General features: G+C 34.9%; 1 protein-coding gene across 1 annotated transcript in view; it reads left to right on the top strand.

The window, feature by feature from the left end:
* LOC113042508 (guanine nucleotide exchange factor VAV3-like) overlaps nucleotides 1-15,263 on the top strand; it is a 70,723-nt gene that overhangs the window by 20,257 nt on the left and 35,203 nt on the right. Inside the window, exons 3-12 of the mRNA XM_026201407.1 lie at nucleotides 6,723-6,781; nucleotides 6,887-6,952; nucleotides 8,019-8,127; nucleotides 8,228-8,320; nucleotides 9,016-9,084; nucleotides 9,178-9,281; nucleotides 9,364-9,463; nucleotides 10,026-10,121; nucleotides 13,449-13,517; nucleotides 14,441-14,527. Coding sequence (XP_026057192.1) covers nucleotides 6,723-6,781; nucleotides 6,887-6,952; nucleotides 8,019-8,127; nucleotides 8,228-8,320; nucleotides 9,016-9,084; nucleotides 9,178-9,281; nucleotides 9,364-9,463; nucleotides 10,026-10,121; nucleotides 13,449-13,517; nucleotides 14,441-14,527 — 852 coding nt within the window. The remainder of the gene's footprint in view (nucleotides 1-6,722; nucleotides 6,782-6,886; nucleotides 6,953-8,018; nucleotides 8,128-8,227; nucleotides 8,321-9,015; nucleotides 9,085-9,177; nucleotides 9,282-9,363; nucleotides 9,464-10,025; nucleotides 10,122-13,448; nucleotides 13,518-14,440; nucleotides 14,528-15,263) is intronic.

The raw sequence follows: 15,263 nt of genomic DNA on the forward strand, positions 1-15,263 counted from the left end.
CTTCATATATTCAAAATGTCTATTTTATCATATTTATAAAAGAAAAATACAGCTTTCCGATTCTCTCTGGAAAAAGCTGAGCTCCTGGAGGCGTGCCATGGGCGGAGCTATAATACTGATGTTTCGTGTTGTTTACATTAACACATATTCACTTATGTGCTGATTTCCAACAAAATACAGAAATCTGATGCAGTCGTGCTTACTTGTACCAACCCAGAAGTAAGATTTTCAGCACAGAAATTCTCCGTCATTCGTCCAAATTGATTTTTTACAACTTTGGCCATGTTTAGCATGAGAATCCATCTCTTTAACACTGTGAACAACTCTGAATACATAAAATACCATTGTAGCCCTCCTTTAAAGGAATAGATCACTCAAAATGTGCACACTCTTAAGCCATCCAAGATGTAGATGAGGTTATCGGAACAGATTTGAAGGAATTTAGTATTATCACTTACTTACCAATTAATCCTCTGTAGTGAATGGGTGCCGTCAGAATTAGAGTCCAAACAGCTGATAAAAACATCACAATAACATCCAGGCCATCAGTTAATGAAGTGAAAATATGTGTGTTTGTAAGAAACAAATCTATCATTCCGGCATAACTGTTGGGCAAAACACCATAATCCATAATGATGCTTCCTTAAGTGAAAAAGTCAATCCCCTGTTGTCCTCTCACATCAAAACCCACTGTTTCGAATGATATCATTTTAATTTATATTATAACTGTGTTTGATCTGTGCATATTTCTCTCCTGAGTCAGTCAAGATGACTTTTTTTCACTAAAGAAGGCAATATTATGTAGAGGGTTTGTATTTGGTTTGTCAGAAGCAACGGTTTGAATTTGTTACAAACACGCAGCATTTTGCTTGTCAAGTTTATTGTGCTGTTTGGACTCTCATTCTGACGGCACCCATTCACTGCAGAGTTAGAGTGCAAGTGATGAAATGCTGTAAATATGAACAAATCTGACTTGATCATTAAGTCAGAAAGTAATTTTAGTGTTATATATATTCCATTAGTAAGTTTTTTTGTTGAAAGCACACATTTTGAATGGGAACTTTCAGTGTGAGCTTTGAGGGCTGTGGACAATGAGTGTTGAAGAAAGCTGTCTCTCTGTTTATGGCCGAATATCTATAAATGGAGTTAAACAAATGAGTGTTTTAAATATGCAAATGACTGCCAATAATTTTCAGTCACTACAGACCCCTCTTTCTGGCTGGTCATGCCATTCCTCAGGTTAAAACATCTGTAAGTGTATTCTGCTTTCAGCTGCTGTGGATTTATTCATAAGGCTGTATTGTACTCTGTCTGAGCTCTGCTTTAATTACGGTACAGCCATGAAAGCACTGATGAGTAAAATTAATAATTAATCTGCATAAAAATTTTAAAAAATATAACTGGATTAAAAATTCATTTCATTGTCATGTTATATATCACCTTGATAGTCACGGGACCCAATAAACAGCTTCCATACCAGTGTCAGTCAGAGTTCCTCTGAGATCTCTGGATGGCATTATATTAAGCTCCAGTGATCCATAAGCACTGTTCTGGAAACTAAAAGTAAGGAACACTTTAGGAACGTGGCTTCAGGAAAACCGCAAAGAGGGAGAGATAAAAGAGTGGCTATAAAAGTCTGTGAGCCATAATGGTCTCTTAGTTGAGTCTATATGAAACAATGCATGTCTGCTTTTAGACAGAGACACAGAAATAGACCACAAAGGCTGCTGGGGGACTTTAACATCTGATTGAGGCTCATAATTAAACATTCACTCTTACAGTACAGTACAGTACAGTGTCAATATGGATAACAGTTTCAGGGAGATGTGCACCATTTTTTACAGTCAAATTTAAGATTTTACACAGTATGTAAACTTTCTCTGAGGTCTGTGTTTTATGTGAAAGATAAAACTGTTATGAAATGGCTGAAGTATATGGCAAAATATAAACAAGTTTCAAGATTAGATTCAAGAAGTTTCAATCTGAAAAAAAAGTGCATTATTTTATGCATGATTTTATTTTGAATCAGAATGCAGAGAGCACAAAAAAATTATTAATACATAGGGACTATTATTGAATTTTTAGGAATTAGGAATTATTAAGTCGCTGTAGTCTCATGAATTGACTATTCATGCTTTTTGATTGAATCCTGAAAAATCGAAACAAAACCACAAATTGTATGAAAAATAAAATACAATGTAAAATAATAAAACATATTTCAAAGCCCCTAAAAACATATTTTTGTTGTTTGTTTTATAATTTAAATTAATTCCTTCTAAATTGTATTTAACAATTTAAAATACATTTAAAATAAGTCAGAACAATTTAGTGTTGCTAGGGCCTTGCTCCACTCTTCCCATTTGCATTCATATCTACATTTTAACCTGAAATATTGATCTTGATAAATCAATAAGTTGAAACATGAGCATGTGTATTTTTTAATTAACTGGTTGCAAAGTACAAGAGTGATTCAAAAATGATGCACATTATTTTATTTATTGCAAATAAACTTTACTGTTTGTTACTTTTTGCATATTAATTGTCTTACCCAGACAGGACTATTGTAGAAGGAAAGCATCCAAATATTCCTCCCACTGCCTGTTACACACACACTCCATGTGTGGGTGCTTCTTATGCTTTACATAGCTTTAAATACTTGCCTAATATTTGCATATTAATTGGCTTTCCAGTAAATATGAAAGTGTTTGTACTTGTGCATCCGTGCGTGCATTTGTGTGTCTGTACACCTGCAAGGATCTTGCCAGTGACCTTGTAGGCTGCTGATGCCAGACAAGGACTATCTGATCTGTGTCAAGCTCTGTACTTGAGACAGATAAAGACAAGACAAGAGACAGACAGGAAACATGCACTTGCACTTTGATGATAGATGGGAGATGATGTATGGGTGGCACTTTTCACAAATATGGTATCATTTGCTTTTAAAATGACCTAGTCTAGTTTTAAACCCTCTAAATCAATCTGTGTTTAGACATGTTTCACATAATGTCTTAATATAATAATATAGCATTTAGTCTAACCCTCTAATGCTGACAGTCTAGGTCTATATTTTCTAGCTAAAACACCTTCTTTCACTGACTAGAGGTTGACGTATTTGTTTTAATCAGATGGTGTTTAAACACATCGGTAAAAGTCCCTGGACCTGTTGCCTTTGATTCAATAACGGAGACGGTGGTACCTTAATGTGTGTTAATTACTTGAACTTCAACTTGCAGCCCACTTAGTTCAGCTGACGTCAGGAAATCTGGCATTGTGAGGCAGATTTTCCATTGACTGTCCAAATGATTTGTATTATACGTTCACACTGCCTGATACATATACATATATTTAAAGTAAAAAAGGGGAGTAGAAAACAACTTAATTTATTATTAAAAGCCATTTATAGGACTTAAAAAGTGAATACTGCTACTTACTAAATAGATTTTTGTGTAATGACCACTGAATTGTATAATTGACCATTGACCTAGTCTGCAAAAATCTGTAGTAGATTCTTCTTGTCTCTTTCTTGCTTTCTTCTCATGTACTATGAATATTCCTCTAATAAATATTTCATGCCATTTATTGTGTAGCCGCTACACATCAGTTCATATATTCTTATTTTCATTTAATATTAAATTAATGTAATAATTAAAGACTAATAAAACATGGCTTAAGACATGAATAAATATCTAATCTGGTCTAATAATACATGAAAATGTTTTATATATTTTATATATTAGATTTTCATTGTTAAGACCCATAAATGCTAAATAGGTTTTAATATTAACATGTTTTTAAGGAACTTGTGATCTAATTTAATCTGATTAAAAATTTCTGCGAAGAATGACTGAATACATTTGCGCTCTCTCATTTCTCTGTTCTCACGAAATCTTTGTGTGCTGAATTATAAATAGGAGAAAAGCCACAATGTTTTTTAGAATATGAAACTGGACTCCAACAGACTCACTTAGCACACTTAAAGAGTCATACCGAAATCTTTTTTCTGTCACTTCAGTGAATCTGCATCTGCAAACCAACCTAAAAAAAAAAAACCTTTCATTTACACTTTTTAAAGAAACAGAGCAATTGTATTTCAGAGACAACCGCTTGAATATTCGCAGAGGGAAACATTCCCACAGTTATTGTTATCCTCAGGAAACAGTCTGAGGATAACCCTGACTCACTTTTGCTGGGTTTACATGTGCTCTTTGAAGCACACACCACCTGTTAGCAACAGTTCCATCCTTTTCCTCTTCTTCGTCGTGTTATGTAAGCCCTTATGCAATTAGATCCTGGAAATAAAGGGGCTTTTCCCTCTGTGTTTTATCCATTTGTTCTATTTTGATGGTCCGTCCGCCTTAAATTCTCAATGCATCTTCTCTTTTCTAAAAGTAGCATGTCAGGCACTTTTCCCTAGCACACTTCGAAAGGTTTCAATTTATGGTCAAAAAATGCTCTGTGCTATTTTTTTGCAACGACGAGAGATGGCCTGATGGTCTATTGTCTCTTGAAAGTGAAAGTAACCATTGCTTAGTTTACACCAGCTCCATTTTCGGTCTTCCTGTTGTGTGCTGTTAATGAGAAACACAGTGAAAGGTTGTTATCCAGAATGAACACTTGCACCTTTGAGGTTTTCTCAGTTTGTTTTAGCTAAAGTGTACAGCTCCTCGCCTGAACAGGAGTTCCAGACAAGCCATCCATCTCTTTTAACTGTATTATAATTTCCTGTGTGTCTTCTATCAGCGCTTATCTGTCTGCATCCAGTATTTGTGAAAAGCGTAACACTACATTTTCAGTGTGTTTACTGTCAGACCTGTTGGAACATACCGTGATAGGCTTGAATACAAATCGCGTAATTTACTTTCTGAAGCATAAGTGTTACAATATAGCGAGGTGCAGATATGAGGGTGGGAGGGTGGAAATCCCAGCCGAGATTTCCCAAACAGAACGTATATGACATGAACGAACAGATAGACAGACAGTTTCATATGCCGCCAACGTGCGTTTTTGGGTGAAGTGACAGGAAGAAAAACACCATTATTTTCTTACAAGCTTATATGATTTTATTTTCTTGTAAAGCACAAAAAGAAATGTTAAACGGAATGTTTGTGCTGCTCTTGTGCATTCAATAAAACTGAATGTAGGCTGTCAATCAAAAAAAAAAAAAAAAAAACACCATTAAAAACCATAAAAAATAGTCCACATCGCTTAAAATCTATTGTGTAACTTCAGAAGACTTGGAAAGTAGTGTATTGGACATATGAACCACTTTTATGCCACTTTTGTAGTACTTTTTGTCATTTTTGGAACTTGAAAGCCCCAGGTCACCATTAGATTTCATTGCAAAAGAACATTGTGAACATTTTTTTAAATTTAGATGACAATCCAATATTTATATGTACAGTTTGTTTTCTTGTTTAGACAGATTTTGAGAAATTTAGCATCATTTTTTCACCTATGGCTCCTCTGCAGTGAATGGGTGCCGTCAGGTTGAGAGTCCAAACAGCTGATGAAAACATCACAATAATAATCCAAAAGTAATTCACAAGACTCCATCAGTTTATGTTTTTTGTTTGTAATAAACAAATCCATCATTAAGGCAATTCAACTTTAAACCATGGCTTCTGGACTTGTGTGGATTATTGTGATGTCTGCATGGTTCCCCAACAATGCAGATTGATTATAATAAGTTATTTCCCCTTAACGTGCCAGGCTGGCTGCATAAAAGCTCAAATGAGTTGGATCAGATCTCTTTGAAAGACTGAATCTAGAAAGTCTCAGTCTGTGCTCTGTATTCATACTGTGATTCAGTTGCCGTGGCATGCACACACGGCAGAGTTCAGCTAAGCCAGTGTGATTGCAATTGATTTCTGAACACATCTTCCCCAGGCGCTACGAGTTCAAATGCACAAATTACCCATGTGCTCATCATAGATATGGAAATCTGAATACAGCTGAAAATTATGCAGTCTAGAAAGGCACAGATTTGATGTTTTAGTGTCAGCTGGTGATTTCTGACTGTGCTATAATTGTAGCTACATATAATTGTTTGACAAGGTTTGGGTCTGTTTGCATTTGAATGCACACCTGTGAATGACCTGATCAGGAAGTGTTGATTTTAATGATATGAAGAGTTGCTTATTAGCTTGAACACTCTTGGTGATAACAGCATACAATATAAATTTCATTGATGCACAGTGACCTCTACTGGTACTAACGTTGAGGTGCTTTTTTTTTTTAAACCAAAGACCATGAGTTTAAATCTTTGTATATCATGTCTTTCACCATTAACATTTACAAACAAATTTAATTTATAATACTTGATGGGTATTTTATAATGAAAATAAATAGGCCTATTCCTATTTAAATGATTGTACTGTAATTGACTGTGTTACTGATGCATCGCATTTTATGTTCATGCTATATATATATAATATTAATTTTTACATGGCTTAATTCTGATTGATAATCTTGAAATTTTGTGGTCAGATAATTTTGTATAAACTGCATAATAATATTACAGTCCCAGTCGGTGAATATCTTGCAAATCTGTGGCAGTTTCATATTGTCTCATTCTTCTCATGTAATATATTTTCCGCTTTAAACAATATTTCACATCCATTTATTTAGTAAGTAGCAGTGTAGTTAACAATACTAACTGTCTGATTATAATACAATCCCTTACTTAATAAATAATCATTATCTTTCTTCTATTTTTCTCTAAGGTTATGGACACACTGTCCAAACTCTCTCATACACACATTGCACAGCAGACTGGAATAAGGTATTTGAAAAAGAAGAAATGAATAATTATACCTCTTTTAAGAGCGCAGGGGATAAAAAATTCATATTTTATCGCTCTCTCTGCCTCTCTCTCTTTCTATTCTAGGCCGTTTCCCACAGAAGAGAGTGTTGAGGACGAAGACATTTATAACCATCTAGAGGATCTGATAGAGTGAGTCATTTTTCTGCTTCCAGTGTTTCTCTTCCTCCTGATCGTTTAACCTTTGGCTCACTGCAGTCTCTCTGTTAGATATAGGGGCCTCAGGCTGAGGTTAACATGTCACGCACTTACATATGTGTTAAAAAATACTTTGTCTTTATAATATACTGTCTCTTTAAATGTCAGAAAGTGGCACTCTTAAGTTGAATTTAAGAACTGTAATACTTTCTTAATCTCTCGATTATGAGTGCACTACATTTCACTCTTACATATGAGATCACAGATTTATATTTGATTTTATTCCTTTCTTATTTTCAGTTAAAAATCTATATCTAGTCACCGATAACTACTGCTTCTGAGCAATAACAGCGACGTAACAGGCCGTCGAGTAGGCCAAAAAGTAGCATCAGCATAAATGTCTGTTCTCCTCATATGACAAGCTAGAGGATTTGATATTATGCTTCACAAATATGGATGCTGCTGTCACTATGTGTTGGTTTGACCTCATCACATCTGTTTCTTAGCCACACACAAACAAGGCCCTCTAGCAGATGTGATGGTTTGTTCATATGAAACGTGTTTGTTGAGTGCTTTTCCCTGGAGGGTGGTGTGCCTGTACGATTCTATCCCTGTCAGAGAGAGACTTTTTCCTTCAAGGCCTTTTGTAATAGATTCGAACTGCAGACATGGTTAGGAAAAGAAATCAACACAGTTTGTCTCTCTGTCGTTCTCTTTTACACCCATCTGGAGAACATATCTGAGTGATTTTAAGGCCTGACTCAGCTAGAAAGTCTCTTGGCTCATGCTTGTGCTGTAGCTGAAAACCGTGCGTTTCATTTAGAAGAGGGAAACATTATCCTTTAAAAGCAGTTTCTAGAAGAAGTCTGTTTTTTTTCTCCAGCATATTGAATATGCTGAAGCATTTGAACATGTCTTGATGTCCTCTCGGGGTTTTGTGTTTCAGCGTCCATCTATTTCTTTCTGCTTACTGTAAACTAACTGTAGCCAGATAGTAATTGTATATACTAAACTAAAACCTTTGGAGAAGTTCTGAATGTCGTTGGTCTGTGTGTCTCAGTGAGAATGGTGTTGAGGATGAGGAAGATCTCTATGACTGTGTGTATGATGATGATGAGGGAGGAGAGGTGTATGAAGACCTGATGAAGGTCGAGCTGGTACAACCGCAGGTGAGTTCACTGAAAGGCTTTATCTAGCGTATATAACCGTGCTTTAGGTTTCAAGTCCTAAAACGCTCTCTGTTTCACTCTCGTGCTGCTGTAACTACAGAAACAGGTCGAGACGGACATCAGAAGCTGCTGTCTGATGGAAATCAAGCAGACTGAGGAGAAATACACAGAGACGCTGGACTCCATAGAGAAGGTGAGGCCTCTTTAGAGCTGCACAGTCAGACCTGCTGTAATATTAAAGCATTAGTTCAGTGTATGAGATCTGCTAGATGTAATGAACACATCATTTGTAAAAAAAACACAGTAACCACAGGTCAAATCATGGATGAATCATTCGTCAAATCAATCATACCATGTTTAGATTTAACTTACTGTGCAATATTTTACAATGATATCCATTGCTGCTGGCAATATACAATGGAAATACCATTGTTAATTTATTTATTTATTTACATATTATTATTATTAGTAGTAGCAGTAGTAGTACAATTTATGTATTAATAATAATATTATCAACATTTTATTAGTTGGATTTTTTATATTAGTATGAATATACAACATGTTTATTGTAGTAGCTATAATAAAACCATGGTCATTTACATAGTGGATTAAATAATCATTATATTTTACATTTTATATATATGTAATAAAGCTTTATTGTAGTTTATTTATTTATTTGTTATAATAATATTCATTATTAAATGTTCAAAAATCATCATTAAATGTGTTCATTTATTTGAAATCTTAGTATGAATATATTACTTTTTTATTATAGTTCCTATGATCAAAACAAGGGAAAATTCCACAAAGATTGATTATATTGCAATATGACTTTATTGTGTGCATCAGCTTATCCATAGCAACTGTTTTTATTTCCTCCACCCACAGTTCTTTATGAAGCCTCTGGGACAGTCACTGTCCAGTGTGGAGATTGAAAAAGTGTTCATCAATATACCAGTGAGTCACAAACACCTCTAACCTCTATTTTTAGCATGAATCACAGTGTCATTTATCTTTTGCCTAATATTTTGATGTTATGTATTGTACCAGGAGCTTGTGAAGGTGCACATGAGTCTTCTGAGAGAGGTCCAGGATTCAGTGATCATGCATAACGCCAGCAACCTGTTTCAGATCTTTATAAAATACAAAGAAAGGTGACTGATTTATCCTTTCAGCGATTAAAAGAATGAAGCCCTCCTTCCCCTTCTCACATGTGTCTGTTTTCCTGTGTGATAGATTAGTCCTGTATGGGAAGTACTGCAGTCAAGTAGAATTAGCCATTGCGTTTTTGGATGACATCTGTAAGAACAGAGAGGACGTCAGGCAGATGTTAGAGGTAAGACATTGTCAGACTATATTCATGAAACATCTCGGGTCACAAGTGCGTTTTCCATGAATACTTTTTTTTTGCATCAGAGGCAGAAATATTTTTTGTGAGAAACTGGAATAATTATCTAACATAAAGTTTACGATCTAATATTTTAATAAAAGGTGTCATTTAAACCATACAGCTTATCTAATTGGCATTCAATTAATTGTAGGTTTGGATGTACTCTGCATTTTGTTATGTGATTTTGTCTCCCCTCATTATAAAAAGAATGTAGCATTTCTAAAGAACATGACACAGAGCAAGTGACATTATTTTGACCCTTTGTACAGCATAAATTAATTTGTTATGACATTATTTATGAAAGTAGTTATATGTTTCACTGCTGAAACTGAAGTGGAACTATTTATTTGCTGTTAGACAGTGCCACCTGGTGGTTAAGAACGGTGCAGAACATTTGTGAACATTTATTTCAACGTTTTGCTCTCTTCATCTATTTGCAGAACAGTCATGTCACAGTCACATATGTGTTTTACTTTTATAATCTTTTTATTATTATTATTAATTTCAGCTATGTTCCAAACGAGCCAATAACGGGAAGTTTACTCTGAGAGATCTTCTGGTGGTTCCAATGCAGAGAGTTCTGAAGTATCATCTACTTCTACAGGTCTGACATCATTTTGCTGTATTCCTGCTCATAATATATATATATATATATTATAATATATATATATATATATATATATATATATATATATATATATATATATATATATATATATATATATATATATATATATATATATTTATTTTTTTACCTGAGCATTGATTACTGAAAAAAGCAGATTTATTTTAGAATTAGAGATACTATTTTAACTAAAAATATATACATTTATATAGTCATTTTAATTTATTATGAGTATACTTTTAAGAATTCTTTTGTTTTGTTTTCGGTTTTAATTTAGTTAAAGTTTTAGTAAAAATTACATTTTATTGTGTTTTTGTTTTCATCTATATTAGTTTTTTTGTGAAAAATATGTATGTATATGTATTTAATTATTTCTATCTATTTTATTTTTTAGATTTAGACTAACTAAATCTATTATCTCTTTAATGATATGCACTGATTAACGTGCCCTAATGTAAAAAACTGAAAAAAAGAGGGTCAGTTCTTGATGTTGTCTTTAAATGACTGCTTTACTGCTGATATCCACTAGGGGCAGTGGAGTCCATGTTTTACTCTTCCACTGAGAAGCAGCATAATGCATGTTTGAAATCCACCAGTAGGTGGAAGTGTGATATATCCCAGATACCTCCAGTAGGGGCAGTATAATTCACAAAATGAGCGAGCAGCATGCTTTATCCAGTCCTGTATGTTTGGTCTGGCCCTATTCCACAAACATCTCACGCAGACTGGCATGAATATTTCATAGTGTGTCTCTGTCCATCACATGTTAGGTCTACTGCATGACCCAGCTATGAGGGGATTTAGAAATAAATGTGAACGAAGATGAGAGAGAAATAGAAAAGCAGAGAGAAGGAGATGAGATGTGCATAGCGTGTGTGAACCGAAGCCACCGCGATCCTCCTGCTGTTGCAGGAACCTTTCGGCTCTCAGCGGACAGAACAGCGAAGGTGTTTTCTCTGTGTGTGTGTGTGTGTGTATGTGTCTACTTAGCATGCCTGCAAGGCTGTCCACAGCTCAGTTCACCTCCCTGCCCATCTGGCCAGCTGTGGGTTTAGGGAATGTGTGTGTGTGTGTGTGAGAGGCAGGCGCTGCAGATAGAGCGTCTGTCTGTCTGCTGCCCCTCTGGAGAGCAGGCTAGCGTGTGACAGACTGTCTTTCTCTGCTCTTTGCTCTGCTGGAGGAAGCCTTGGCCAGTGAGAAAAAGAGTAAGCCAGCTTTACATAATGAGTCATAATCAAAATTCATTAATAATCTAATATAAGGGATGCTAGTATTTATATAATGAAATGAAATTAATTAAATTAAATATTTGTAAATCTTATCTAGTCTTTGTACTAGATAAATATGTATTTATTTATTATTTATGGGGTGCAAGAAACCAATACTTTTATTAAACCTTTAGATTGCTATTTCAAATATATGCTTTTCTTTGAACTTTCTATTCTTCAGAAGTTTCTGAAAAATTAAAAATAGTTTCAACTTTGATAATAATACGACATGATTCCTGAGCACCAAACCGGCCTATTCGAATGATTTCTGAAGGATTTAGTGTTACTGTAATATTATTTATAATATATATATTTTTTTATATTTTAAAATAGGATTTTTTTTATACTAATGTATAGGTTGAAGTTATTTTTATTAAGTCTATTTATTTTGTGCCTTAACCTTATTTCAGGCATCACGTTTTGAATATTTTTGAATAGTTCAATTTTCAACAACAGTGTTATTAATAGTAAAAGTTTTAGTTATAGGTTACAAAAATAGCCATGTATCATGTGACACTGAAGAGTGCAGTATGATAGTGTACAGTATGTCCATATTTAGAAAATTATATTTTTACTGTAACCGTACAAAGAAGGGGTTGTAAAAGTAATAATTGTAAAACTTACAGAAATAACAAAAATATGCCTTTAAGGAAAATGTTCTTAGCCGATAAATATCAGTTTAAAGTGGTAATATTTTTTACATCGAGTGACGAATTTTGAGCAGAATTTGTACAGTTGGTTAGTTATTAGACATTAAAATGTGCAAAGTGACATTATTGTACAATACTGTGATGCAGGCCTGTGAAATCACATCCGGACAATATTCTCCTGGACTTCTGCAAACGTTTGGATAAGAGATTGGCTGCATTTTATTTCTGCGGTAATCTCTGTGTTCGTGTCATACCTCCTTTCTGTCTCTCTCTATCTCTCTCTCTCGCTGTGTGAGGGCAGAAGGAAGTGAGAATGAAAAATAAGGTGATGTCCGTCTTTCTGCTGATAATAATGCGCAGGTTCAGCTTGACTGACGCAGGGGATTTGGCTTGTGCTGGATGGCAATATATCTCTTAGGCCAAAAGGAAGCCATTTATCAGACCCAGTAAAGGACATTCATAGCACCCTCCCTTATCCTACAGACTGGCCCAGATGTCTTGTTTACTTCATCCCGGAGCAGGAAGGCAATTTCAACCCCACAAATACCTTTTGCTTCTCATTTCAATTCTTGAACCTGCGATGCAGGTTGGGATATTATTTCAGCTTGGGTGTGTGTGTGTGTGTGTGTGTGCCCAAAAGAGAAAGTAAGATAGAATACATGCGATACTGTGTATGTTTTTATTTTCAGTGTATTGTAATACAGTTGCCACATAATCACCTTGTTTATTATATTATTCTTGGCTTACTCTTTGAATTCTATCAGAGCCACCTCTTGTTTTCAGAGCAGGGTTGATGAATACACATGTGAAATCAAGTAAAAATCAACACTTTATTAATGCACCATCCTCCTCAGCTAATATTAAATATTGGAAATCCCATAAAAACAATTCCTCCTGGGTCCAATTCCTTGGTTAGTATATTTATTAATTTATTTGACTTCATTATATTTTTCTGTCAAGTGAAATTGCAATTTTATTTATAATAGGTGTGTAGGTAGAAAATATGCAAGCATAAAAAATAAAAAAATCTCAGGGCAATAATTGAGCTGTTTTTCTTTTCTAATCAAATGAAAAAAAAAAAATGAATTCATTGAGAAATAAATAAATAATAGAATTGAATAATAAAGTGCTAATAGTTGTGTGAACTTAATTAAAACACTAGAGCATGACGTTGCATTTCCGCTATCTAAATGTGCTCTCTATTTTGTTGGTAAACAATCTGCACGGTGATGAGTAGGAGTTATGAGAGCGTGCGAGAGTGACAGATGTCCTCCGGCACAGCTTCGCTCCTGTACATCTGACTGTCTGCTGCGTTCATCATCATCTGGTGATAATAAGACACTGAGACGCGGCCCGTAGAAACTCATATCCCGCTTTCTTCCCGACAGGAACTGGTGAAACACACCCATGATGCCACAGACAAAAGTAATTTACGGCAAGCGCTGGATGCCATGAAGGTGAGTTGAGCATTTGAACGTCCTTTTCATAAGCTGTCTGTTGCAGGGACTCCTGGGCAGACGTCTTGGCCAGTGTGAGCGCATAAAATAACACATTGCGCAAGTTAAATTTAAATTAACGCATTTAGCAGACACTTTTATCCAAAGCGACTTACAGTGCATTCAGGCTATCAATTTTTACACATCATGTGTTCCCAGGGAATCGAACCCACAACCTTGCGCTTGATATCGCAGTCCTCTACCAATTGAGCTACAGCAACACATCAAGTTCAAGTTGAAATTACAACAGTGTCAAATTTCTCTTTTAGTTTTTTTGGGGTGCGCATGCATCAACTTTTTCATAAGAAGAGCTTTCGTTGAAAATCAATGTGGCCCTCTTGACTCAGACATGATCAAGATGGTGCCGAATGCATCTTGACAGGTAACCGTTTGCTAATTGAGGCAAATCAAGCTGAGAAGATTGTGCAGATTGCACCGAGGGCTGTGATGATTTCATTTGGATAAATTAGCCACTTAGCATTGATTGGGGTATCGGGCTAACGCGGTTAACCTCCTCAAGTGCTCCCCTTTAAAGATCCTCACGGTGGGCGATCCAGCCCCCCACTCTCTGATTATTCTAGATACGTGATGATGAATGAGTCGCTAAACTCCACTCACGGGAACGGCGGGCAGAGTGTTCAGAATCAGATTTGTCAAATAAGCCTCGCTTTTCAGACGCTAAATCTTATTTGGCATTTTTAGAAGGGAATGAGTCCCTTGAAAACATCACATGGGCCGAGATTGTCAATAAGGAAGCTAGAGAGGAAGTATTGTTATTTTTAGCACACAGCTAGAAAGACTAGAAAGACTTTCTTGTGTGTCGTGAGGTCAAAGTCTCAGGGTGTTGAATGTTTAGTGTTGTGTTTGTGTTTCCATCTTTATAGGATCTGGCTCAGTATGTCAACGAGGTGAAGAGAGACATCGAGACTCTCCGAGACATCGACCAGTACCAGAAATCTATAGAAAACCTCGTGAGCAAAATCATGTTTTATGCCATTAATTGTTTCATTTGTCCCTTAACAAAAAAAAATAAATACAAATAAAACGAATAATACATTAAAATAAATACATTACTAAATAAATAAAGATCTGGATTCTGCTTAATCAAGGATTGATTTTAAGAACCTTGAACACACACACATTATAAAACATTACACATATACATTATAGAATATATAAGCTTTATATTTACCTATAAAAATCTAATTTTATTATTAATTATAAATGATTAATTGTTCATAAATACATTATAAAACATCATATATATATATAAATCTAATTACATATAAAAACATACATTGAAAGTAAATGTTATAAACTACATATAGAAACTATATACTGTGCTACTGTATATACAATTTCAATTATTTTAAACATCCTATAAAACTATACAAAAAAGGAATTTGTTAAAACGTGAGTATTTAACTAAATAGCTATTTCACTGCAATCAAAACATTAAGATCATTCAAATAAATTAGTGAATCATTAACCATTTTAGTTTACTAAAATGAATTCTCTTCACAGTGCAAACTCAGCTTGTTTTGTTAAAAGAATGTGTTTCATGCTACACTTGCTAAAAAAAAAAATGCTACTGTACAGTATGTTCCTGGAAAAACTGAACTATTTGAAAAAAACACCCAAGATAGTGTCAGACTACTGCACAGTGCACTGATTTGCATGCCTACTTTTAGTTAGTTTTCCCCCAAC

The sequence above is a fragment of the Carassius auratus genome, chromosome 24 (genome assembly GCF_003368295.1).
Source record: "Carassius auratus strain Wakin chromosome 24, ASM336829v1, whole genome shotgun sequence".
In the NCBI taxonomy this organism is placed as follows: domain Eukaryota; kingdom Metazoa; phylum Chordata; class Actinopteri; order Cypriniformes; family Cyprinidae; genus Carassius; species Carassius auratus.